Source organism: Lonchura striata, chromosome 8, assembly GCF_046129695.1.
Source record: "Lonchura striata isolate bLonStr1 chromosome 8, bLonStr1.mat, whole genome shotgun sequence".
Lineage (NCBI taxonomy): Eukaryota > Metazoa > Chordata > Aves > Passeriformes > Estrildidae > Lonchura > Lonchura striata.
In genome coordinates, this window is record NC_134610.1 from 20,209,708 (window position 1) to 20,235,719 (window position 26,012).

At 35.0% G+C, this 26,012-nt stretch overlaps 1 protein-coding gene across 4 annotated transcripts in view; it reads right to left on the reverse strand.

The window, feature by feature from the left end:
* The window catches only part of TLK1 (tousled like kinase 1), a 68,020-nt gene that overhangs the window by 18,095 nt on the left and 23,913 nt on the right, over positions 1–26,012 (reverse strand). For all 4 annotated transcript variants that reach the window (XM_021552449.2, XM_021552450.3, XM_021552448.2 and 1 more), the window contains exons 2-11: positions 24,211–24,329; positions 20,623–20,694; positions 16,153–16,228; positions 13,603–13,649; positions 13,145–13,231; positions 11,963–12,052; positions 11,047–11,139; positions 9,720–9,830; positions 7,940–8,076; positions 6,462–6,650 (exon numbers count right to left, since the gene is read on the reverse strand). In XM_021552449.2, the coding sequence (XP_021408124.1) occupies positions 6,462–6,650; positions 7,940–8,076; positions 9,720–9,830; positions 11,047–11,139; positions 11,963–12,052; positions 13,145–13,231; positions 13,603–13,649; positions 16,153–16,228; positions 20,623–20,694; positions 24,211–24,324 (1,016 nt within the window). In that variant the 5' untranslated portion in view covers positions 24,325–24,329. The remainder of the gene's footprint in view (positions 1–6,461; positions 6,651–7,939; positions 8,077–9,719; positions 9,831–11,046; positions 11,140–11,962; positions 12,053–13,144; positions 13,232–13,602; positions 13,650–16,152; positions 16,229–20,622; positions 20,695–24,210; positions 24,330–26,012) is intronic.

Genomic DNA, 26,012 nt, shown 5'->3' on the forward strand with positions numbered 1-26,012 from the left:
AAAGGGTTCACACAAATCCCTATGAAAGAAATTAAAATTACATTTTTTATTGTTTTGCCTAGACCTAATGCTTCTTGCATGATATAAACCTACAACTCACAGTAAAATATGTTCTCACAAAGTCCATATTTCCATGGGTTCATCGATCAGCTGGGAAGATTGTTATGCAAGGTGGTTAGAAGTCTGAGGACTTGCAATATATTGTGAATCTGAGGACTCTGGTCTTGAGAATCACCAGTAGTTTTCCCAGAGATGAGGGACACAATTCAGATTTCTGTTACAGCAAATGCCAACCAACTTCAACAAAATTTGCCGAAATCTAATAGAATATGAAACTTCTTCCTCCCTTTTAAACTTCAAGTTCACCACAGTTTTCAGAATTCCAACACCTGTATTCTTCTTGCATCTCAAAAGTTGCTGATAAAGGCATGCATATTTTTCAGATAAATCTGGTGGTTCTGAAGCTTTCATAGAGCCCTTTTCATTCCTGTTATTATAAATACAGAATTTTGCTGCACATTTTCTGATTTGACCAGAACAGAAAACTGATTCAACCACATCTCAGTGAAATTACTGAGGATTTTTTTGACCACACCATCTAAATTTTCAATAAATTGGAAAGAGCCTCAGAAGACTGTAGTTATTTCATCAGCCTTCTGGGTCATATAGAAAACAGTCAGATCAGGCGACAAAAGCACCCATCATCACATCCTGTCAGAATCTGAGAGGCAAGCAATAGTTTCTTTAAGACATGTTACCCTGCATCTTTTTTTTCTTACTGAAATTCAGAGCAGTCTTGTATTACACTCAATAGGCATCCCCGAACACTCTGAAGGAAATGGAGGGAGGAAATTTGCCTCTCCAAGAAAAGCAAAAGGTTTCCTACTACCAGATTTTGGGACCTAACATTTATATTATTTTCCTAGAAGAATCTCCTCTGGGTGTAGACAGCTTATGCTACATCTTAAAAGAAGAGGCATTAAAGCAAATGTAAAATGCACTGTCTCCATAGCTAGGAAAGCTGGAAAACTACTTGCACTTTATACAATCCAAGTAACATCAGGAAACATAAGAAACAAATGCTCCAATCCCTGCTGTAATACATCTACTAGCACTATCAAAGAAATCCAGACTATGCTATATGACTTAAAACAATATCCCTGACACTTTTTCAATACTTCTGTTAGAACAACAAACTACTCTTTTTTTTAATGTGTGTAATTAAGTTCTCAGTTAAAAAAGACCAATGCCAATGTTTACAAGGTTGAATATTGTTGTTTCCAGATTCTTGTCTCTTATAAATTACAGGTTGTGCATTTCCCAAAATACAGATAGTAAAGTTTGTCTTTCTCAGGAAAATGAGTGAGTATATTTGGGTGGCTTTGCAAAGCTGAACCACGAGTAAAACACACTCAGTTTATGACATGACCTACCAGAACTTTCAGTGAACACTGAGAGCCTTAAAACACCAGATCCCCTTAAAAATGAACATAATATGGAAAATTTAGTCCTTTTTATAACACCTGATGTGTCCACACAGTTACAAAGTGACTAGGCTGCTCTAGCAAGCATTGCCTTTCAAAAAGTCCTGAAGCAGCCCTTTTGAGCACAGAGCACAACTTGGGCGTCATATTGAAAACATTAAGATTCAAAGTCACTCTTTCCATGTTTCTATGCCATAAGCCAATGATTGTTTTCCAACTTTGTATTTCCTTACAAATCTAACTCTACTAGAAGCACAGCACGTTTCACAGCAATCTAAAACTGTCATTACTGACCACCACACTTTGGAGAAAGGTATATAAAACAGAGATGTACACAGATATAGTCACTTTGGATTTTGTTTTACTTCTGAAAAACAAAACTTTATTCTCTCATACTCAGAAACACTTTTTTTTAGGAGTCTATTAGTTTTTATCTAAAAATACAGTGTACTTTGTATTAAAATAGCACACAACAAACAGCAGTAAGCTTATAACAGTGTCTGCTTTCTGGCTGTATGCCACCAGCTCACTGCACAGTCTGAAAACATCCTACCAGCCTAGAGACTGCTCCCCATCAGCCCACCACTTTCTACCTGCATCCACTCACCATACCTTTTGCAGGGCAGTGGCAGCTGGAGGCATCTTTTGAAAACAGAATTACAGAATCACAGAACATTGGAAGGGACCTTAAAGATCATCTGATTCCAATCCTCCTGTCATGGGTAAGGATGCCACCTACTAGATCTGGTTGCTCAGAGAACCATCCAAGGCACCTACAACACATCACAGTTTCCTGCAGAAGGGGTTGCTCCTTTATCACCTGAGACAGACAGGTCTCATCAGGCGTGGAGGAAGAAAAGGCTGAGGAGCACAGGGCAGGGACATCAAACCAGAAACCAGGCTGCTGCCATCTTAAGTTGGATAGTCAGGTCTGGGGCTAATCTGAGGAGCACTGGGGAAGAAGAGCAGCTGGGAACAGACTGCATGAATAAATATGGTAACAGTCTGGTCCTGACCATGATCTTTTCTGCACAAAATTACTGTACAATAAATGCTGTATTTTAATAATTTTAATTTGTCTGCTGCCAGCAGCCAAATAAACCCTGAAACACATGCAATAAATTCTGGAAATTTCCCAAAATGCACTGGACATAATCAGTGTATGTAGCATAATTCTCCTGTGACATAAAGGGCCACAATGTACCTCTCTTACTTGTTGCTGGAAGAAAGTAGATGGTTTTCCTGGCCTGAAAGACTTGATCACCATCAATTAAAACTTTTGGTTTTTGTTGTTTGTTTTTTTTTTAATTAGAAAGAATAGGCCTATCAGAGGCTTACATTTCCACCTTCAGATTTCAAAGCTTTTTACACAATATACATGTGTTGACATAACCAGTCTTCCTCACAAGTGCAGACAAAACCTTCTACAGTCAAAATTATTTCACTAGTGGGTACAGACAAGACAAAAAGCCCAAACTAGCCATGTGTTCCTTGGTTTTCACCATGATCAAGCCTGGTACATTTACAAGCATCTCTCCTCCCACCTCTGCCCTGCTGGAAAATCATCCTAGAAATATAAGCACAGCAGAATGCAGCCATGCTCCCAAACAGCCATATACACATCCAATGCAAGTTTTCTGGCTACAATTTCTGAAACTCTTCCCTTTTGGTCCAAGCTTATTCTCACTCCAGTTCCCCAAATTTCTACAAGGATGAATAAACTTCAACCAAGTCAAAACCTTTCATGACGTCTTTTCACCCATTGTTTCCATGTTTGCCTTAGAAATAGACTGCCTCAGGAAAGGAGCTGTTTTTATTTGTCCAGTAAAGCCCAGACACATTGTTGGCACTTCAGCCTGAAAATTTCCTGAAAATATTTTTATTTGTTCCATACAGAACAGAATGCTCCTGCTATGATGCATTTGTTCAGCTACAGTAACAAATCCTGCCAGCTCTCTCTGCTCTCCCAGTCCAAACTGCATGCAGGGATGAGGATGCATACAGGCTACTATGGAGGAACTGGGAAGCACTTGAAGAGTTGGCAGGGAAGTGAATACAACTGAAATGGCTGAAGCTGCAGAGGAAGGATTCCATCATCTAAACCAAATAAAACATTGCTCCTAGAAACAGTTGTCTCATGAAATAAGAGCTGCTTCCAAAAAGTGGGGACTTGCATTATAGTCTTACAGAATCCTCTCTCATGTCTCTAAAGAATTTGGAAGAGAGTTTTCAAACACATTTTTTCCAGGGCTAAGAAGGCAACCTCTACTTCAAATAATTTTTTTTCTTTAAATATATTTAAATGTATTCCTTTCACATAAGACTAATAAAATTACTCTGCTCAGTAGAAAACAGAACTCTCAAAATTGAAACTACTTTTTAGTTTTGGCTTAGGCCACAAAAAGGGGAAGAATGATGGAAAACCAGGACAATGTTTAGACTCATGTGTTCCATGTTACTTGAAGCACCAAGCTACCATTCATTCCCAAGACACTGGCAAGCTAGCCACTTTTAGAACAATAAATACAGAGTAAAAATTCTGCATTTACATTCCTATCAGAGACCACAGTAAATTCAGCTAAACTGAAACAATGTCCTTATTAAGAATACCTCAGGCAACACCTTCAGTCTGTTTCAAAACAGTTGACACCTGTTTGCAGAAAAAGCTTCAGTACTCCTGATTGTTACAAAGCTATAGAACATTTTGTCTCATCAATACCAGAAGCTGGAGATATTTTTTTAAAGAAACAATGCAGTAGTAAAGACACCTGTTGGTAACAGGAAGCAGTTTGTATGTTTTAAATAAACCTGCTTGATCACTTGCATCTATGTTGTACTAATTCACTACTGGTTTAGTTCATTAATCTCAAGCAGTTCTGCATTTCCTCATGCCTCATAAAAACAGAACCTTTTCCATTTGACTATACTAATTAAGATCATTACTGTCGAAGTAATGCAGAAACAGTGATAAGCAATGTAATAGGGGAGAATCACATAGAACACATGACAAATTTACTCTAAAATGGAAGTGCATAAGATACACAAAACAATTAATTCTGTACTGAGAAGCAAAATGGAGTCAACAAATAATACTACAATACAAAGTTATAACAAATCCTGAATACAAAAGACCCCTTTCAAGTAAGAGTGTACTAAGAGTGTAATGTGGCTAAATCTTGTGATCTCAGGATGCATTACAGATCTCCTCAAAGACCTGAAATAAAATTTATAAGCTTATGATACAGGCAAGTAATCTCATATCTAGATTAGATAATGATCGAAATATGATACTTAAATGCAAAAACAGTTTTGATTCAATAACTACTTAAATTTTTTCTAGCATTAGATACAAAAGGACAATTTTTATTGTTCTCCTAACAATTCCATAACAAGTAAGCATTTTCATGTGTCATTTAACATGTAACTGGTTAAGCCAGATGAAATGAAAATTTGCAGTCTTTACTAAATTGGAAATTATTTAACACCATGTAATGCCAGAAAATATTCCAAAGTTTAAAACCAGGAACTCATCTTGTCCTACTTAAAAATTAGAACATGTTGTCTGTATTTTTTCCCTAATTTGTATTTCATTATCTCTCATAGGAGCAATAAGACTATGGGAGCATAACCAGACAAAAGTTAGCAAATAAAAATTTCTGTAAATTTCCATGTATTTTCCATTACTTAAATGTTGCCTTTAATAACAGGAGGGATTACATTCAAACACACAGCAGTATTATTTTTAACACAACAGCAATATTTACTGTACTATGCTGAAGTATTAATTAAGTTCTAAGAAGAAACACAGGCACTAAGCATTACTAAAAAGTCACAATGAGCAATGACTCTTCAGCTCTCTACCAAAACATGAGTAATGCTAAACAAGATTTGCTTACATTGCCAGCCTTACTACTGTATTTTCATGGTATTTTTATCACAGTAAAACAACTTCACAATGTGAATTTTAAGAATGATGCATTATGTAAAACACATGCAGCTGTCTTCAAAGGGATGGTCCAAATGTATTTATTTATTCAGCAGATCTAACCAGGGCAATTAAATACCCTCCATCCCCAGAGGTATAAATTACTGCCTCCACACTTGAGAGGTGGCAAATGACTATGCCCAATACAGGTAGCTTACTTCTGCAAAGTAACACAGATCAATTTGCTACTCTTTTTAAGCCTAATTATTTACTTTTTACTTTAAAATAAACTAGGAACAAATACACTATCAGCTGCAGTGTCTTAGCCTAAAGGGCAGTAACTAATACCTTGAAGCAGCAATTTCATAAAATATTCAAATGAAATGCCAAAAACACATCTTTGTGTGCCTTGAATTAGACCCTTTTTGTCTGCAGGAAAAAAATGTCCCCAGAAAAAAAGAGAGGCCTTTAAGAACTTTCAATTTTTATGTTTCAATGACAAAAAATTAAAACACTGTCAATATGTGAAATGGGATCAGTAACTTCTGACAGTTGGTCTCAGGATGCAGCATTCAGAAGGAGAGAAAGGATATTTCCATTTGTTTTAAGACATGTCGTCACATACTAAAGGCTGAAAAAAGACTTTTTTTTTTGTTAACTAGATACTGTTATATGGAAAAAATAATCTCCAACTAAAAGAGAAGCTCCTAAAAGAAATGGGGATAAAGAAAAGTTCAATCAGTATCAGTGACATTACAAGACTAAGAAGCCAAGCTAAGGAGACTTCTAGATCAGAAAACATTGCCTATCCCCGGAATGGGCCCTTCTCTGGTGACTTTACCAAAAATAAAATGTAGAACAACCTCATAGACAGTGCAATTGTACAACAACTTCATAGACAGTGGTGCAAATTTCCCTAGCATCAGCAAGTCCTTAGTGAGAATATAGCTGCTGAATATACCAAGTGTCTTTTTATGCTGTTATTTGAATAGAACACACACAGACAATATCTCAGAATTTATGTAAAAGACTGATTGAAATGTTAAACTTACAGCTGTGGTAAATTTGGTCTAACAAAGGGATCGTTTTCTGCCCCATTCACAGCTTTATTTTTCCTCTGCTTGGGTTCAGAATTGGCAGATGGTGCCTGAGAATTATTTGTAGTTGGAGGCTTTCGCTTGGCCAGGAGCTTTCTTTGCCTTTCAATGTCTTCCCTTTGTTGATTCACCCACTCTTGCTGCCTGTAAACCCCAAAAAAACCTTTATTAAAGTTTCATCAATTTGCATTTTTTCAAGAACTTTTTAACTGATAAGGCGTTCAGAAAATTTAAAAAACTTACTGAGCATGTGAAAATATTTCCTAGGAGAACGAACACCAGTGTTCTTCATTAAGTGGAAAAATTTTGCTAAAGTTATGGCACAATTTACTTTTTAAATATATGGTGGCTTCAGGGGGATTTGTTTGGTTTTTGTTGTTTCAGGGTTTTGTGAGAATTTTTGTTTTGTTTTGTTTTATTGTTTGTTTGTTTTGTTTTTGAAAGTGTTATGCACTAGAAAAAGAAAAAATAATCTGAACTGGTGGATATCTTACTTTATACCATCAAAAACACCCCCTGACAGCATCAGTAGAGAGCAACTAATTTTTATAGGCCAAATATTGAATTGGATCCGGCCATTCCCAAATAAATTATCAGTTTTGTTGTGTGGCAAACGATTACAGCTTTTATGCAAAACACATCTACAGACTGTTTTTAAAACTGTTTAGAAAAACAGTGCCCCAGGCAATCCCATAATGCTAAGACTAAATACTGCCCTTCAAAAATGAAGATCATGGTGAATTACTTCTTAAAATATATGTATTCTTCCATCTATATATCTATCTGTATCTCTGATGAATCAGATTCATTACCAAGGAACTAATTTGGAAGCACTGCATAATTATTTTACCACCATCTCTGAGAGTATTGCAGAGCCCTTTTCCTTGTCCCATCTCTGCTGCAATCCCTGCTATGGCAGCTCTTTTCCAGGTGGGTGCTCTCCACCATCCACTTGCACTAGACCCTATCTGAGGCTGCCAGATCTGTCACTGATCCTTCACAGCACTAAGGGGCGGGATGCCAGAAAAAGCTGCTGCCATGAGGATGTGCAGGTAGCACCTATGTGACCAGTGACAACTTCACAGAGCTCATCTGTCCCAATGACCACCAGTCATACTTGGTTAGCTCCCTGAAAATTCACTGATTTACCTTTAGAATTCTATCAGCTGAGTTGAATAACTATGTGCTGCTTATTTACCACATTCATGCTTTTCTAAACATAGTTAAAACAAAGTGGAACCAAACTGTTTTTAGATACACAACCTCAGCATTCCCTCACCTGATTAACAGAGTTCTATACTCTATTCTCAGTCTTCAAAAGGCAAAGCAAAATACAACATATGAAAAGCTGCTTCAATCCTAGGACATGAGTAATAAAAAAGTCCACTAGAGGGAAGTAACAATTAGTGAGAACTTTAAGAACATAGACTAACTTCACAAGATTTTGAAATGCAAAGCCATCTGTCCACTGTTCAGTAAATGAAGCACCATGACGAACTGTTGTAAAATGCCCCAGGCGTAATCTGTCTTGCATGCTCTTCTCTCTGCTTGCCAGCTTCTCCTGTGTGCTCTAAGAAACAACAAAAAATTTTCATATTTAGTAACAAAGTGTTCAAAAGTCAACAGCCTTTTAAGGCAGGGGTAAGAGGAGAGTAAACAAAAATACACTGTAGTATTTACCCCATTTATTCTAATTTCAACAGAACTCAAGCATCTGCCTGCAGCTGACAGAACCAGTACTAGAGGACCATTTTTGCACCAAAAACTCCCCTGAGTTTGGCTCTGTTTTCCTATAAAGTTTGCTGCTCTTCATCATTAAAAAACCATTTTATTTAGAGTATCAGCATCATAGAGCATACAATTAAGATTGTATGTATCAGTATATGTCTACTACAACAAATAAACTGACTCAGATACCGAAGAAAGCACTTCCTATGCTTGGCCTGGAAACTTCCTCGACAGAGCATTATGTGAGTGTTTGTACCAAGTGACCTGGGGCAGGGACCTCTGTGTGGCAACACACTGTGGGCAGGCTTAACAGATATTCACTTGCAGTGACAGAAGCAGATGACCTTCTCAGAACCTGCACTTACCACAAGCACCCTTGGGATGTGACAACCAACTGAGTCTGCCTGCTCTCCCTCACAGAAAGAGTACTATGAACACCTACAAGGAAACCTCTTTGATTGCTACAAATGCTTGCTTCATAAGAAATGTCTGTGGCCCAAAATCACACACTCAAAGAGTGAGAAGTTGTCAGAATTAAGGCTTCCTTTTACAAACAGACTTCTAGACTGAAGAAGGGCCTTTCACAGGAAATATCCCTTGTGATATTGTCAGTCTGAAGGTATGCATTACCATCATGCCAAACAGATCTGATACATCTTTTCCCCGCATTCCCCTCATGCTAGGACTTAAAAAGATCTGCAGTAATTTATTTATGACATGCTAGTGAGAAAATTCTCCTGAATCTTCCAGTGGCTCACTCTGTGCCATTGTGTATGACAGCAGGATCCAGCAGCTAGCACTAGGTAAGGCACTGGGGCTGTTTAACTTTTTTGTATCTTAAATTCTAATAATATGTTTTGCTACTAACTTTTAAAGATTTTTTTAAAATCAGGCTATTTTAAAGAAGAGGGAGAGAAACAAGGTATCCATGTCTTCTAATAAATTGCTATGAGTTTAAATATAATTGGTGTGAAATTTTAAAAAAGTTATTCTTTCATTAATAGTAGTATAAAGGTAGTCATCTTCATTTCCTATTTTTCATTAATTCTGAGCTAACATGGCATTTTATCATTTTACATCAAAAATTACTGTAGCCACTTAAGTGTCTCACAAATAGATACTATCCATCTCCTCTTCACAACAGATTATGTTCAAAAATTCTTTTATCCCCTGTGATCTTACAATTTGTCCAGAAAATATGCCACACATTAAATTCATAACTTCCATGCTTTGCTATTTTGAATTATTTACAATGGATAAATCCTAAAATTAAAAAATGTATGTTTTCTCCAATGTGAAGAAGACTAAACGTTTTATTTAGCTTATTCAGGTTTATAAAAATAGTGCCATATAGACCATGGACACAAAGTTTCAATCTCATGTGACTAATGTGAAAAAGTTGAAGTGAAAATGAAGGAATCATAATGGAGTGTTACAGCAGTCTCCCAGCTTTTGTCACAAAGATTTTAAGAGCAGTAAACTTACCTTTTCAATTAGAAGCTTCTTGCTCATTGAAATACATTTGTTTAACCTTTCTTTGTATTTTTCAAGTAGTTTTTGTTGTTCATCTATTTGTCTTCTAAGATCACAATTAGCCTAATAAATATATACAAAATACGAAGAGATATATTGAAACACTGTTTTTTAAATCAGCTGTCACAGAAAATAAATATATCTAATTTCACATGACTAACGTAAGGAACATACATGCATAAACACATCTATTTATCTAAATAAAAATTTCATTTCACAGCTATATCCCTATCTATAGAAGGATGTCTTGATTCTTTTTTATTTCCTTTACATTGTTCTGTATTAAAGAGCTTTCAGCATAATGAGAATATATAAAAACCCTGTACCAATCTCATGTTCAGCTCTCCACTGAGGGCTCCACTTACATTCAAACTGGAAGTTTATATTTTAGCATCGGATCTTTACACATAATTTCTGAAGTCAAGTGAATCCTAACATCTTCAATTTAAAAGAAAGCAAAAATTTCACCATTATAAAAGTTCAAATTATCTGGGTAGGAAGTTTAAAAAATGCCCTGTGTTCCAATTATATTTAACTTATTACCTTAAAAATCCCACAACAATAGTATTTTGATTAAAAAAAATAATTTAGGATTGTCTATCCCATATTGTTGAACATGTGTTAAAACAGTATACATATACAATTTCACAGTACATCATTGCACGGGTTAATATTTTTATGTATTGTGCATATGGATGTACACATAGAAACACTAATCAGACAACAACTTGTGAAATACAGCTTTGTTTCCTATTTTATATTTCCATATATACCATCTCCCATCTTCCAGAGCATAAGCATTAAGATTTTTTTTTCTGAAAACGAGTCTTAAAGTATTGTGTAGTTTTCTTATTGAAAGTAGTTATTCATTGCCTGTATTTATTTCTGTCATAATCACCTCCATTCTAAAAATGCCAACAGTTGTTCCACACATAATGGCAATTCACAATTAGAACCAAAAAAAAACCCAAAACCACTCGTTAGGTGACTTCTAATATAAATTTAAGGAATTCATGAGCTGCCTGCAAATGGCATCACCTTTCTTTCCACCTTCAGAAGTCTACAAATCTATTTAATCATTAACAAGTTGTAGCAGAGAACCTGAAAAAATATCTTATACATTTCATTATATAGATTTCTTAGATTTAAGAAAAAATTACAAAAATTAAAAACTTGTTATACCTTTTTATTTAAGTAATTTTTTTAAAATCTAAAAACTTGTCCTCATATTCAGTCTGCTGTTCTGAATAAATACCTTTACCCGATGTCCAACACTTACCCTGAGTAAGTCATCTATACGACCTTCCTTCTTTTCCAAGTCTTGATTTTTATTACTTTCTAGTGCAGCTAATTTCAGCATTGTGAGATCAGTCTAGAAAGAACATTTTTAAATATTTATCCTTTCCTTTTACAACTACCGCATTATTATTTTTATGCTTCTTAGGCAGAGAAATAAACATTCAACAAGACCAGAAAAATCTTATTTTCAGGTGTTTGGAAGTATCATTAAAGATTCTTATTCAAAATCACTTTCCCTCCACATAAGGACAAATATGAACAGTTGGGACAAACCATTAGAAGATTTCATCACCAACTGTGAAGTTTCTGTTCATAAAAAAGCATAAAAAACAGAGCAAGAACATAAATGTCAACTAATTAATTTCTCTGTACCAGTCAACAGGTGAAGCAAGCTTTTTCTGACTAATACAGAAGACAGAACACATCACACCAGAAATGGCAGAGAGGATGAAACAGTTGATTTCAGCTTGTAAAAGTCATGTCAGAATTGTGTTGATCATTTTGATTGCCATTTTATCCATCTCATTTTTCTTCTTCAATGTCGGATTTTAAATGCAGTATGACAGTGGCAGCTGTCAATTTATATACTGCCTGAAAAAGCAGCCTCTATTTCTAAAATCACACAACAGCTAAAATCTTGAGCAAAAACCTACCAATGCCATGGTCATCTATGTAATCATGAAGTACCATGCTGGGAGCTGAGCAAGTGCAGAATACAAAACCCTCCAGAGATATTTAAATTAAGAGCTGCTGAACTTAACTGAAAAATGCTTTGGCAATTTTAAAAAGCAGAGCTTTTGAAAGTCTTTAAGAGTTTATAAGAAGTTAAAAGACAAATAAATAAACATGACTGCTTCTTTTTTCTGCGATCTAAAGTGATCTACTCAAAAAGTTACCTGAGTAATTTTAATAGATAACTGCTTTGGTTGTGTGAGAGGGTGGTCCCCAAAAACTAACGAAGTAGGAGAAGGACTATTCTGTCGAACCTGAAAGGCATGAAAGCAAAGTATTTTAGATACAGATGTTATACTTAATTATGAGCATAGCCTTGGTACAACTCTTGGCAGGAACAATTCAAAGAACAGAGAAATAAGGCATTTTTTTTACACAAGCTACTACTTGAAGCACTGCATTGAGAGCTATCAGTATGGCGTTACATACCACTTACAGTTCAGAAAGGGTGAACATATTCTCTGAGAAAACTGAGATTGTCACTTTTAGGAAACAGACAGAAAAATTTAAGACAATACAAGACTGACATAAGGTGATGGCAGTCTTACAAAGACTTATTTTTCTGATTCTGAGTTTTCACAACTCAAGAATAATGTGAGTTATTTTTGGAATGTTTAGTTCTCATGGAAGAACCAGAGAGGGGAAGCTAGTGCAGATCAGAACACAAATCCCGTTAATAAACGTAGTTTGTGTGAATGAGACCTTTTTCAAGCCAAATTCCAAAATCTGTATTACATTCCACATTGTTGGCAAGACGAAGAGGATGCCTGAAGTTGAAAGCACATGGAATAAAAGCTGAGGTCTACCTTCAGAGAAAACAAATCTTTTCTGTAGCTGGCAAAATTTGTTTAGCCATTTAGAATAACACATTGGTATGCTGAGCACTGAAACTGTGCTTATACGAAGGAAAAAAAAATGAGTTAGTACGACCAACAGAGAATTTTAGAGGCAGATTAGGTATCAATTATTGAAAAAAATTACAATTTATCAAAACCCAAACTTTTAAAGTTCCAAGCTAGGGATCCAAGTTTCCTTAGAAGTAACAAAAAACCTCCCCTTTTTTGTGTGAGGCCTATGAATAGATGTCATTACAACACTTTAACATTTATTCAACATTTTACATAACTCTCTTGTATTTAAAAGATGTGTAAGAAAAAATGACTGAGTGTTAATAGAAAATTTTAGTTTTAATACTTAATTTGATTTCTTTTTTTCCTTTTGGAAGAATGAACTCTTTCCCAGAACTCATTCCTTTGAAAACTCTCCCCTTGAATACAGATTATTTTCAATATTGCTATTTTTAGACTATAAAGGTATCTCCTGCAGTTATGAGTTCCCAGACTTACAGAAGAAGGAGCGGAATGTGAATTCTGAGGAGAGCGGATTGCAGGAGGTACGCCTCGCACTGGACTCGAGCCGTTTCCACCTTGGTACTGTAAAGCACATATGGACCTCCAATCAGTCAGTCTCCTCAAAATACATTATACATCTACTGAATGTACACAGTACAGCCTACAGCACGGCTGTACACAGCATTTGTAAATCAGATTGTATTACTTTTATTAGTGCACTGCTTGAACAGTGTGAAAGACAATAGTTTTTGTATTTTAGTTCAGGCTCCATCAGGAGACGATTGCATCTCTATTTCAAGGTTTAATTCTCAGAAGCATACATAAAGAAAAAAGAAGTAACCTCTCAAGAGGCCTGTCTATTATAACCAAAAATTCTGTAGCATCCAAAAAAAGCTAAAAGTATATTTTAGAAGAAAATTTTAAAACCAAAGTAAAATCTACAAAACTCTTACCTCAAAATAGTCACTAATCTTGTGACCACGTCCCCCAATATTCTTTCCTGCAACAAATACAGTAATACATTAGAATTTGTTAAATAAATTACTTGTGAAGGTGTCTTACATTTTTTCCTATAAAATAATTATAGTAAAATCTTACCACTTGTTAATTGGTTTTCTTTGATGTGGTAATATGTGATGTCCCTATATAGGTAATTAGGGATTGCCAAAACCAAGGGAATTGCATAATCCATTCATTGAGAAATCAGATATTAATTCACCCTCAATTCCTAAAGCAGTTTAGAGTAGCCTTTATAGAAACCCATCTTAAAGATGACACAAAACTCATCTCTCAACCTATAGATCAAACCTTCAGTTCTAAGTCCCTCCCCTTTTCAAGGCCTATCTCAAAGAATCAAATTGACCAAGTTATTAACATTATATATATAGTCCAGGTCAGTCATTATGCCCAAATATTCTGTGCAAGGATTTTCCTAGGTGCCAGTAACAGTGAGGGCATAGAGAATGATAGGTATTTCCAGTACTCTTAATCTGATTATGAATTGGGTAACTCATAGTGCTAAGTAGGGAAATAAAACTCTAGCAACTGAGATTAGAATTTACCTTAAATGGATTGAGACTTCAGGAGAACTAACATGAATTATATTTCTTCAACAGGAGGACCTAGCCCCAACATGGCATTCCAGATATTGCACCTACACATTACTGGATGCACAAATGTTTTCTTCTGTTTGGCCCTAAAATGACCAATAAATCTTAAGACTGGGCTTTTCTTCTGTAGAAGTCAGACAACCTGTTAGGAAACATCTTGAAAATGGACTATTGTTCAAAGATTTTTACTTTCTAGAAAGGAATTTTTGCAATATATTAGGACGTCATTACCTATAGATCCATAAATATGATTTCCACTTTTTAGCAAAGATTTTCAAGCTTTTCTATTGTTTCAGCACTGATGAATTCTCTCTAGTTCAATATACCTGTGTACAGACACTGCTGCATAATGCTGTGTCACTGAGAAGTAACATAAAAAAACCAGAAACATTTGACAGCCCATTTTGTGTCAAGACTTCTAACAGAAAAAATTAGATAAAATAATTCCAAGACCTAGAACAGCACACAGCCAACTTCTCCAGTAGTTACCCAGTCAGTGCATGTATTGCTGCTACTTCCCTCTAGCCAATTCTTTACCTACCCTGTAATTCTGCTAATAATTTTTGTCCTCATGCTTAACTCTCATACACCACTTTATCAAACTTGCTTTCATGCAGGTAAATGAGACAGACTGCATTCCTCTTCAGTATGGAAAAATCTATTTGATGTCATGTTACAGAGCTCTGCACTGAAGAAATGTGTCAAATTATTTTGGCACAGCCAATTATGAATAGATTTACACTGATTTATACCACCTTCCAATTACTTCTATGTTCTAAATAATCCTTTTCTTCAATATTTATGGATTAATTTACATATTACAAGGTCAATATCCCGGATATGCAATATACAAAAGATTGATTTCTTGTTTCTTTTTTCCAATACAATAGTTTTTTGCTCTGCTTCAACTTCACTGTACCACTCCAACAGGCTGCAATTTCTTAGGCCAGCTCCTTGAGAATATTGCAGTGCAATATAAAGTTTTACTGCTGCTGACAGTAAAACAATGATAAGATATTATAACAACGTTTTCTGTATTAAAAAGGCCCAAAAATTTTCATCATCTCTAATTTCAACATTCATTAGTAAGAGGAAGGATAAGCTACTAGAACAATGAAAATAGGAAATTTCACACAGGATCTTTGAACAAAGTAGATGTCTACAAAGTAACACTTAGGAAGAAATTAATTTTAATCAAACAACATGATCATTCTACTAATAGCATGCTGCATCACAAAGATTTCCAGATATGGAGTCTATTGCTTTATATATGAAGTGACATTTTCTAGCTCTGTTAGAATGAAAAATAAAGCTGATACAGATGTCATCAGAACTATTTCCACTCCTTTTCTGATGAATTTTTGTCTTGAGGTTAAATTTCCACCAGTTGTCACACAAAGAGAGGAATGACAAAAACTAAACTTTGTAAATATTAAATTAGAAATCAGTGTCATAATTATTTCCACACCCTTCTAGACTAATACAATCTTCCACAAAAAAGGAAGAATAAAATTCTTATATATACCTGTAAAACAAGCATCAGATATTGTAATCAGTAATCTTTTTCTCCCCTTATCCTCTGAAAAGAAATTCAAACCACAAGATATTTTGCACAAGAAGAATTGCTGTTATTCTTAAAAAGATTACAGAGTTATATCATAGCTGTGAGTTTAACATGCAGCAGCTCATGAGTCTTTTGGGTAATTACCAGTCCCATTCATGTTTTACGTGCCCATCCCTTCCAGTGACAAATGGGAGGTGACAACAATACATAACTTATCATCCAAAACATAACACCTATCTTACGTAAGTGAAAATACAGAATTTTTAAGGCTAACAGTCAAAACTGTGTTACATGCAATCACTACCTAGTCAATTTATATTTTAATTTACCTTGGCTGCTTTCACTCTGAGTGTCTGCTTTTCTTTTTCTTCCTCTGGAAGGTTCTGACTGTTTCTTCTCTGGAGTCTACAAACAACAAAAAGAACACGATGCATAAATAAGTTCTATTTATTTGTATTACTGCTGTATTATTATGAAATAAATTTAAATCCTCATCCATAAAACATGATTTCACAATTCAGCAGGGATGCCATTTCAGATCACAGTTAAACTAGATAATATGATCTTTGGTCAATCAGGTACAAGCTAGAAGAGGTATTTAACAAAGTGAGAAGTAATTCTTAAATTATTTCCCAAAAGGCAATTCCACATATTAATTTTTAAGCAATTACTCCTTTTCATTCATTCCAGGGTTTATGAATACCCATTTTCATTTCATTTATGTCTATATCTTACCAAGATCTCTGTATTCCAGTGCAAGTGTTTTAAAGCTAAATACTTAAGTGAAATAATCTGATTCTTGATGGTGTTTTCTACACACTGCTGTAGCATAAACACAAAGTCCCAATGCTTCAATAGGAAGCCAATAATGTTACACTTCTTCATAAGTGTAAAAGATATTTCCAAACTAATAAAAATGGTATAGATTTCTAGAATCTGCTGAGAATTAAAAAGAAAGAAAAAGAGGAAAAAGTAGAGAGCAAAAATTGCTCAAAATGTTAATCTCTAGCCACTTAGAAAGTGTCGTCCTCCCCATACAGTTTTATCTCAAGGAAAAGAAAGAGAAGTATCAATGATAAGTGAAAAAATACAGATCTCTGAATATTTCTGGGATAAATTTTTCTACACAGTTGCCCAGAAATTACAATCACCATGTACAACACAGATAACAAGAAAGGGCTGTGATCAGAAGCATCTCTAAATTATATTTGCTCCTCTTTGATCTGAGGATTCAAACCAGTTAGTCTCCCCAGTTTAAATAATACAAGCTGCTCTTGTTCAACATATTGCAGCTCTATGTGTATGTATTCTTCATGGTGCCTCATACATAACTGGAGAAAGCATAGGAGACATTACATTAACTATTTTATCAGTAAACTGAACTAGTAAACATGAACTATTTTTTACCTTAACAGCTTAGACTAAATTTGAGATCAGTGACAAGATGCTTCATTCTCTCATGATATCATCATTTTATCATTTTATTGTATCTGCCATTTGGTGCTCCAAGTATGCTTTCTTAGCACAGCGAATTGTATGAACATTCAAATTTCAACCATCACTAAATCATTTCAAGGACCTTTCAATTCCAAAATCTTTGTGTGGATATACTCAAACATGAATTTACTACAAATACCCAACAGTATTTATGTTGGCAAGAGCCACTTAAAGCTACCTGTGATCCCTAGAAAATTATTAGTCGATAAAAGAACCAGCAGGAAAAGAAAGGTCTTCCTTTGCTATACCATTTATTTTTTATGTGTTTTGACTATGTGTGTTGCTTCATAAAGATATCTTTGGAAGTTTTACAACTGTAAATGTTGTACTATCAGGCTGTAAATTAAGTTTAAATGAAATATATACTATTTTAAATAAACTCATCCAACTGACATCATCTGACTGCATCTTCTACAGGGCTATCATACATTAGCCAAGTATACAACACAGACTCCTGGAAATGGAGTTAACTCAAGACTATTGATTCTACAAGCAGAAAGCATAGCTTAGAATTTTAACTTTAATAATTTGGAATTATTGCCAGGTAAATAGGTAATATTAAGCTATCTTTCCACAAACTAAATTGCAACTACTTAACCAAGCATTTTCATGTTATTCTTGCTTTCCAACTTTCAATTCTGCAGTTACACTCTAATATAGTAATTTTTACATACCGTATCAAGAAAAAAAAGGAAAAAAAAGTTTAAAACCTAATTAATGACAAAACAAGTAAGATTTCCCCCACCAAAACTAGTTTCCAGCTGCTGTGGCTTGTAAAACCAGCCATTTAAAGATGTTTATAGTTTTAAAACTCAAGTAATTCAGAAATGTCTATTTGCTTAAGCTCTTCTGATTTCTTTCAGTGTTTAATTTAACCTTCCAAACCAGGAAGTACTAGCACACTAATGAGGTTATTAATAAGGTTACTCATTAAGGTCATGTTCCCCTTTTCTAAGCACAAAATTCGTATGATAATGTACAGCACACATCAATCACTAGAAAATGTACTCCAAAATCCTTCCTAATGAATGGAGTCATATGAATTACAAGAAACTGAAGACTAATGGGGCTGGGGAGTATCTCCCTGATAAAGGAAGACTGAAGCTGCTTTCTGTAGCTGCAGAAGTGTTTACCTATAGCCAAAATTTAATTTAAATCTTACTATTTCATAAGCAAGATAAAATACTTTTAAGGTTATCCAATGCTAGATTGTAAAGTTATATTAAAGTCACACACAGCAGAGCCTCACACATCTTGGTCTTGATCTTAGTTTTCCCCTCAATTTCACTGGGCTTCCCCTGAGCCTTCCCTTCACATTCACAGATTTAATGTGCCACTTCATGATGAAAGCACAGAGTAATGACATGAATGCATCATCAGGATTTGATCAGAAACTGACACTCCTGCTAGAAATTAATTTCAATGGTAGTGAGATTTGCATATCTACTTTTTTTTATCCCAAGACCTACTGTAACACAACAGTGCTCTTTCAACATCAAGCGATGGCACTGCCTCTCCAATGAGCAAGTCTTATTTCCACATTACTGTCACTGTTACTATGAAACCTTCAAGGTCATGCTATTGAAACAAACAAAAACCAACACAACAGAGCAATGCCACAACCTGTTTGCAGTCCTAAAATCTGCAGTTTACTTTTTATGGTACTTTAGGATACAAGTAACTAGATGTAATTTTAAGAACTGTAAAAATTTATTTACATACTTGCTATTACAATTATCATTAATGTGAATACAACTAACAACTTCTGAAAGAGTCAAGAAAATGTATTTCGCTATTCAGTGTCATTAAGACTCATCTTTCACTGTGCAATGGAGTACAGCAGACTTCTGCACAGGGACATTTTTGAGGAAGATGTCAGTTTCTATTTTAGAATACAAGTCTTAGAATATTTAAAAGACAAAATATTATCCTTACCCATAAGCAAGACTTGAAGTTAAAACAACTGTGCAGAGACTTTCAAAGTCACATGCCTTGGAAAAGCTTTACCTTTGTATCTCATGTACAGAACTGTAAAATAACATTTTCCTACACCAAAAATTTATTACACATATAGTCAGTGTTTTGAGATAACTCAACTACTCATAAACATGTTTTTTCTGTCAAGGAATTGCAGTAATGCATCATAACCTTCAGGCTACTGCAACACATTTCCATTCCAATTCCCACACCTACATCAGAACTGCATCACTGCCCAGAGTATTTCTAGGAAAAGCCGGGAATAAAAACAACAGGCAGACACAATCTTCTGGCTAAGAAAATAGTCTATGCAGTTGGATGCATAATCCAGCTGGGAAAGGTGAGGGGAAAGAAAACATAGCACAGCTTTTTCAGTAAGAAAAACAAATCACACATACAGAACTTTTATTTATAAGTTATCAGCTTTGGGAACCAATTAAATTCTCTTGCTGACAGCCCAATAAAAAAGCATCTTGTAGTGACTGAGCAAATGAACAATTAGGTCCCAAAGTAAAGCTCTGACGTGAAAATAACACCAACAGCACATTCCAAATAACCATCTCTCTAGCATGACACACTGCCACACAGGGTCTAGCCTAGGCTAAAAATCCACTCTTGGTTACAAAGGATAAATCTTATCCACACAATCCATGACAGAGGCAAAACTGTCAGAGGGACTCACCAACCCCAAAATAGGTATGTTCTAAGAGTTGTAGTATTAGTGCAACTATATCAATGCTCATCACTAAGAGAAAAATATTCTACTCAAGGGAAGTCTGAGCTCTGCATATTTAAATGCAATAAAAGCATTAATCTTTTTCTTGGACTACAAACTGGATTTATGTAAGACAATATACAGTGATAACTGCAGCTTTTACAAATAAAGGTGATGTCTACTAAGGATGTCTGGCCTTGGCATAAATCCATATTTGAAAATACAGTAAACTAGTTTCTAGAGTATTTTCAAGGATTCATCCAAAGATCAAAGTTATCTGTGCTGATGAAACAAAAGACAGCAAACTATATAAACATTTTCAGCTCCAAAAGCTGTATGCATCCTCAGACCATGACTACATAGATAACAGAGAAGCAGAAGCAGCTAGTTTCATGACCAAAAGTCCAAATAAACTCACTTCTTCTAGTCATGGTTCCTCTTTCAAGAGATAGTGCCTTTCAGTAATTTATGCTCTTTCCTACCTATCTGAATAGTCTGCATTTTACTTTAAAAGCTTCTATACAAAATAAGGCATCAAAGTAGAATAAAAATAAATTAATTGTTAGCATTAAAATTCTGAGGTAATAATGAATCTGCTCCATACACTTACCTCTGATTCTTTATCACTCAAAGATCCCAAGCTTCCAAAGCTGTGATTTGAACTCTCGTTATTTGTTGAGGCCTACCAAAACAAATCAAATACTCAACATTATACACAGTTATAAAACATAATCCACTGTTACCACTCACAATTACAACCAGCAACAGTCAGTTCATGCTCTCATGGAAAAACTAACTATAGAGCATTTGTGACTGGAAAGGGGGAAAAGAAGTTTGACAGGTGGATGTTTTGACAGGGCAGAGTAAATTCTGAATTTCCATTGCTTTTCAGGCAAGTAAAATCCTAGCATATTCAAAACCATTGGAGATAGTTCTAGAGACTACTAGAATTTCTCAGTTTTTGAAGAAAAAGAGGTATTAATTAAAATATGTTTTCATTTTCTGTCATGGAATATTTAAAAATAATCTTTGGAACATTTAAAAATAAACTTTGCAATAGTCTAGCTTGTCTTGGAGAAAATTAACACCTATTGGCAATATTATTCTACATTCTTAAAACAAATTATTTACCCCAACACAATAAATTTATATTAGTGAGGGAAGAAAACACAACAACCCCAAGTAGTGACACAGTCCCAAATTACAGTATTTTTTTAGACATTTACTAAGGTTGATTTATTCAGAGATCTTTTGAACAGAGCATGTCAAGAAGACATTTTAATGAGTCATCATCAGCTGAGTGTCTTTTTATTTAAAAAAAAAAACCACCAAAACTCTTATATGGATGGAACAGCCTCTTCCACATAAGACAACAGAACAAATACTTTGAAGTGAAATAGTTCCAAGGCAGTTTGCTCCCCAGTACCAGCTTGCAGGACAGTACTCATCTGTGGTATCTGAATAACTAGATCATCTCTGAATTAAAATTTCCAGAGAAATATTAGTTAAACACACAAAATTTCCATGCATCTTTTCACCCCCAGGGCAGCCTCCAGTACAGAAATGTCTGTATGTAGTCCTTCCTTGCCCTGTGTCAGTGTCTGGTCATCCAAGTCAGATACAACAATAGTATCAGTAACCTACATTTTTATTTCCAACCTTGCTTACTAAAAAAGTTTGGACATGATGGGCTTTCCCCCCCCAGAAATTCCAAAACTCTTCAGCAAAACACATAGTATTCAAAAGAGTATTCCCAACAAATAAAGAGTAAATTTCAATTTACTTACTAGAAGAATAGAATGACACAGAATATTAAAAAAAACCAAAACTATTAAAGTTGCAAGCTCTGTACTGTCTTGCTAGTTTAGGAAAATTAGAAACTGGAACATGGAGATTTGGGATTGAACATGAAAAAGTTTTCTTATTTTGGCCTCCAAAATAAAGGCAGACCACTGGATATTATATTTATACCTCATATTTTCCCAGTTACCTCTGCACATCAGATCAAAAATCTTTCATCAGGTTTTTAAATAAGAATCAGATAAGCCTGTCCAAACATCCCCCACCAAGACTACAGACTATATGTTTTAAAAAATTTTTTTCCAAACACAGCCAAGATCAGCTACTACACTTCACATTATCTGCGTGGATACAATGAACGGTCACAAATAAAAGAAATACAAACAAAACTGATATAATTGTGGTTTTACTGATGGTGTAACAAATCACAGGACTAGAAAGTAAGAACAACAGTGTCTTAGATGAGGATCTGCATCTATAAGAAACAGTGGTAACAGTATCTTCTGCAAACATTTATCAAAGCATTAGATAGTATTAAAAAACAACACTTCATCTAGATATCCATTTGGAAACCAACTGGATGAGATACAAATCTTGGAACACATCAGGGACAAGAAATATATGTTTTCCATGGTAGAGTGAAAAAGGAAGTTAGTTATTTTAAATTTCTTTTTCTGGCTAACGTGGATGAACAAACTGAGAATGTGAAAGCGGAATGTAATTTGGCTAACAGCTGAAATCAGCTGAACAACAGACAACAAGAAAAAGACTTCAACAGATTTATGGAAATGGTAAGCAGTGATGCACAGGGAATCAAATTTTTAAAAAAAGAACCACATGAAACTCAATAATGCCTTTAAAAATGTACTACACATACAGCAGCAGACAGATTATGAGGGAAAATTTGCAAAAAAGCAATGGATCGAAACAGCTGCATGAAGAAGTAAAATTTCAATGAAGTTAGAAGTACAGATCTAGTAATAAAAAATTATAAATACTAATGTGAATTATGAGCAACTACCTGAGCTATTAAAATGAGTTAATTAATTAGGGGAGTAAGCAGTACTAGGGAACCCAAGGAATAAATAAACAAAACAGGCCAGAATCATTGTTTGTCTCTTTCTAATTTTAAGCATAAGATATGGCAAATATACAATTCTGCAATCATAATGAGAAGACCATTAGAGCATCACTGTCACTGTGTCAATCCAACCTCAGATCTTCCCCAGACTATTTAAATCACTTCTTGGTTTAAATGGTAATAACAAGTTTGTCACCTTTTAACAGTTTTGTGACAGTTATCTTCATGTCACTCTCCAAAGCAAATTAAGATATGATGCAAGATCACTATATAGTAATATAGTGATATATAGTGAGATATCTATATATATAGTGATATATACTATATAGTAATATAGTAATATTTCAATTCTGTGTAGTTTGTTCATAATTATCAATACATGACATGTCTTCAGAAGTTTCATCAATGTCTTCTATCAGGAAGTATTTTGTTCTGTAATCTATACCAGTAACTAAAATACAACATAGGAAACCCTAAAAATACTACAAGTTTATGTAAAGCACTTAAAACATAAGGACACTGCAAACAGTTTGGAAACAGAATTCAGAAGTAATTTAGTCATGAGGGAAACACACCTAAAAATATTAGTATGACACCTTTTTAATATCAGTTTATTAAGTACTATACTTGATGGAGAACATTCAAATGCACAAATACAAAATTGAGTACTTCTGGCTAGGCAATAGTATTGCAGAAATCAGTCTTGGAAGCTGAAGCTAGTAACTTGAACAGAATATGCAACAAAGACAAAATTATTTTGCAGATATATTAACTAAAAGGAAATATACAACATATGGAAGGTAATTATTCAGTGCTCATAAGGTTCTTCCTCAAGTGTTGCATCCTGGCTTAGATACTAAAGGACAGGAATTCTACAATGAAAGTAAGAGAAACTGATATAAATGTCTGGAAATGTTGAAATAATTTATCTATATGTATTAATCTTCAAAAGAGTTTAATCTTAAAAATCAGATGTCACACCAGACTCCGTAAGTAGATGGTCATCTACAGCAGGGACAGCTCCACCTAAATAATGGGAAAATCTTCCATCTCTGATCACGTGTGCACTATAACAAACCCACAAAAGAGCCTGTATAAGCTCATTCTTCAGTGTTTTTAAGAACAATTCAATGTCCATGTCACAGAAAGGTTCAGGATAAACAATCCTATCTCAAAGCAAAATAACAGAAAAACAGGGAGTTTTCTGAGAGCCAATGCTTTACAAGTAAATCATGTTGACAATATGAAAATTAGATGGTGTGAGATAAATTAGTATTTCAGAGACAGCAGATCTGAATGACTGCTCTTAGGACTTACTTTAGCTCCAACACTGCAACTTCCAGTACTCCCAGTGCTGCCACTTACTACTCCTGTGAATCTTGCCTCTAACAATTCTTGTCTTCTTGGGTCCAGGCTATGAAGTTCATCCATTGCTCCTAAAAAAATACATATATAAATTCATTACATTTCCTAATATTTGTAGTGGAACATTTCACAAACAAGCCAAACATACCACTGGCCTATGCAAACCAAGGATTTGTACTCTCAACTTGACAATGACACACCATCTGTTACCTAATAACCAAAGCACTCAAGGAATTACAAAAATTTTCTGGCAAGTTCTGCGTATCAGAATAGCCTTGTCAATTCTGGTTGAAAACGAGAACCTGTTAGAGGCATGTAAGAGACATAGAGCCTGCAGTATGCAATACGCCAACCCAGCAATTATTTATAGATTAAAAACTAGCTGACAGGAACAAAGTATTTTCCAGCATAAAACCTCCCAATTCTGCAATACATTCTGCAATGATCTTGTTTTCTGTATTATTTAAATATTAGACTAACAATGTCAAAGATCAACAAGCAGGAATTATAGGGGGAAAAAAGGAAAATCAGAAGGTAGATCACACTCATGCACACAAATGCAGTATAATATGGAGGTCCAAATGTCAGAGGAAAACTGAGCGGGATCAGCAATAAAAAAAGAACCAAGAATAACACAGACACTTGAAGAGGTGATGGCTTCAACAGAGCCCTGTAAATGGGGCAAATCAGTGCTGCTGGCATCTGCAGGGAAAGTAAGGTGGAAGGAAGCAGAGGAACAAAAGGAGTTTCAGATGAGCTCAGCCTACATGAGTAGGCTGCAACATGATGTGCAGCTTCCTAATTTGTATTTAAATCACTTATGGCTATTTAATGAGTCTGAAAGATGATGTAGACAAATAAGTCTTTAGTATTTACACAAACTGCATTCTGTGTTTTAATCTTTTCAACTACTTGAACATTCAGTTTATTTTCAATTGGAAACATTTCAGTTGCTTTATTTTAAATAAGATATTTCATGTCGAGGTCTTAATGCACTACTGTAATAGCACAGCCTCCAAATACCACACAGTAAAATAGCCTCAATTTTTTCTGACTAAGACACAAGAAGTTGGTGTTTTTCAGTCCCACAGAACACAGCAGTTCAGCAAAGAATGGTGCCATGAAAAAAAGCTTTTGAAATTCTGTTTTGGTGAAAACTAGTTTTCAAAGTTTAACTGCTGGTATAAACCTCTACCCATCAGCTTAACATTCTAACCAAATGCATCAACATAGCTTTTCCCTCACTATTAATAAGTCAAAAGACACTTTCTTACAGGACTCTTGGGTATCTCAAGATCTTCAGCATTCAAGCCCTAGACAGATCTTTCTGACATTTTGGCCACTCCTGGCCATAGAGCTAACCCCTCTGGTAAGGGAAAGCACTGGTTCTGCTATTTGGCTAATTCAAGTTGCCCTTGTTCCTGCAGGAAGGCAGATGATAGCAAGTGTGGTGTGAGCACTCCTTTAACACCGGAACTGGTAATAGACCTCCTCCAATGGAAGAAAATCACACCAAGACATAAACAGCTGGTAGGGAAATGTGTTTGTGGCAGAGTCTTCTTTTGAAAAATCAAACTGTGAGTGGCAGGTTAGAGATACCACATTTTGTTACTACACCCAAACGCAGCCATATATAGAGCTGGAGGACGCTTTTCCAACAATGCAGTTTGAAACTGCAGCTGGTTTCTCTACAGTTGTAATGCTGCTACTGAACTTGCCTCGTAAAAACTTCTCCAATTTCTACATCCTTTAGA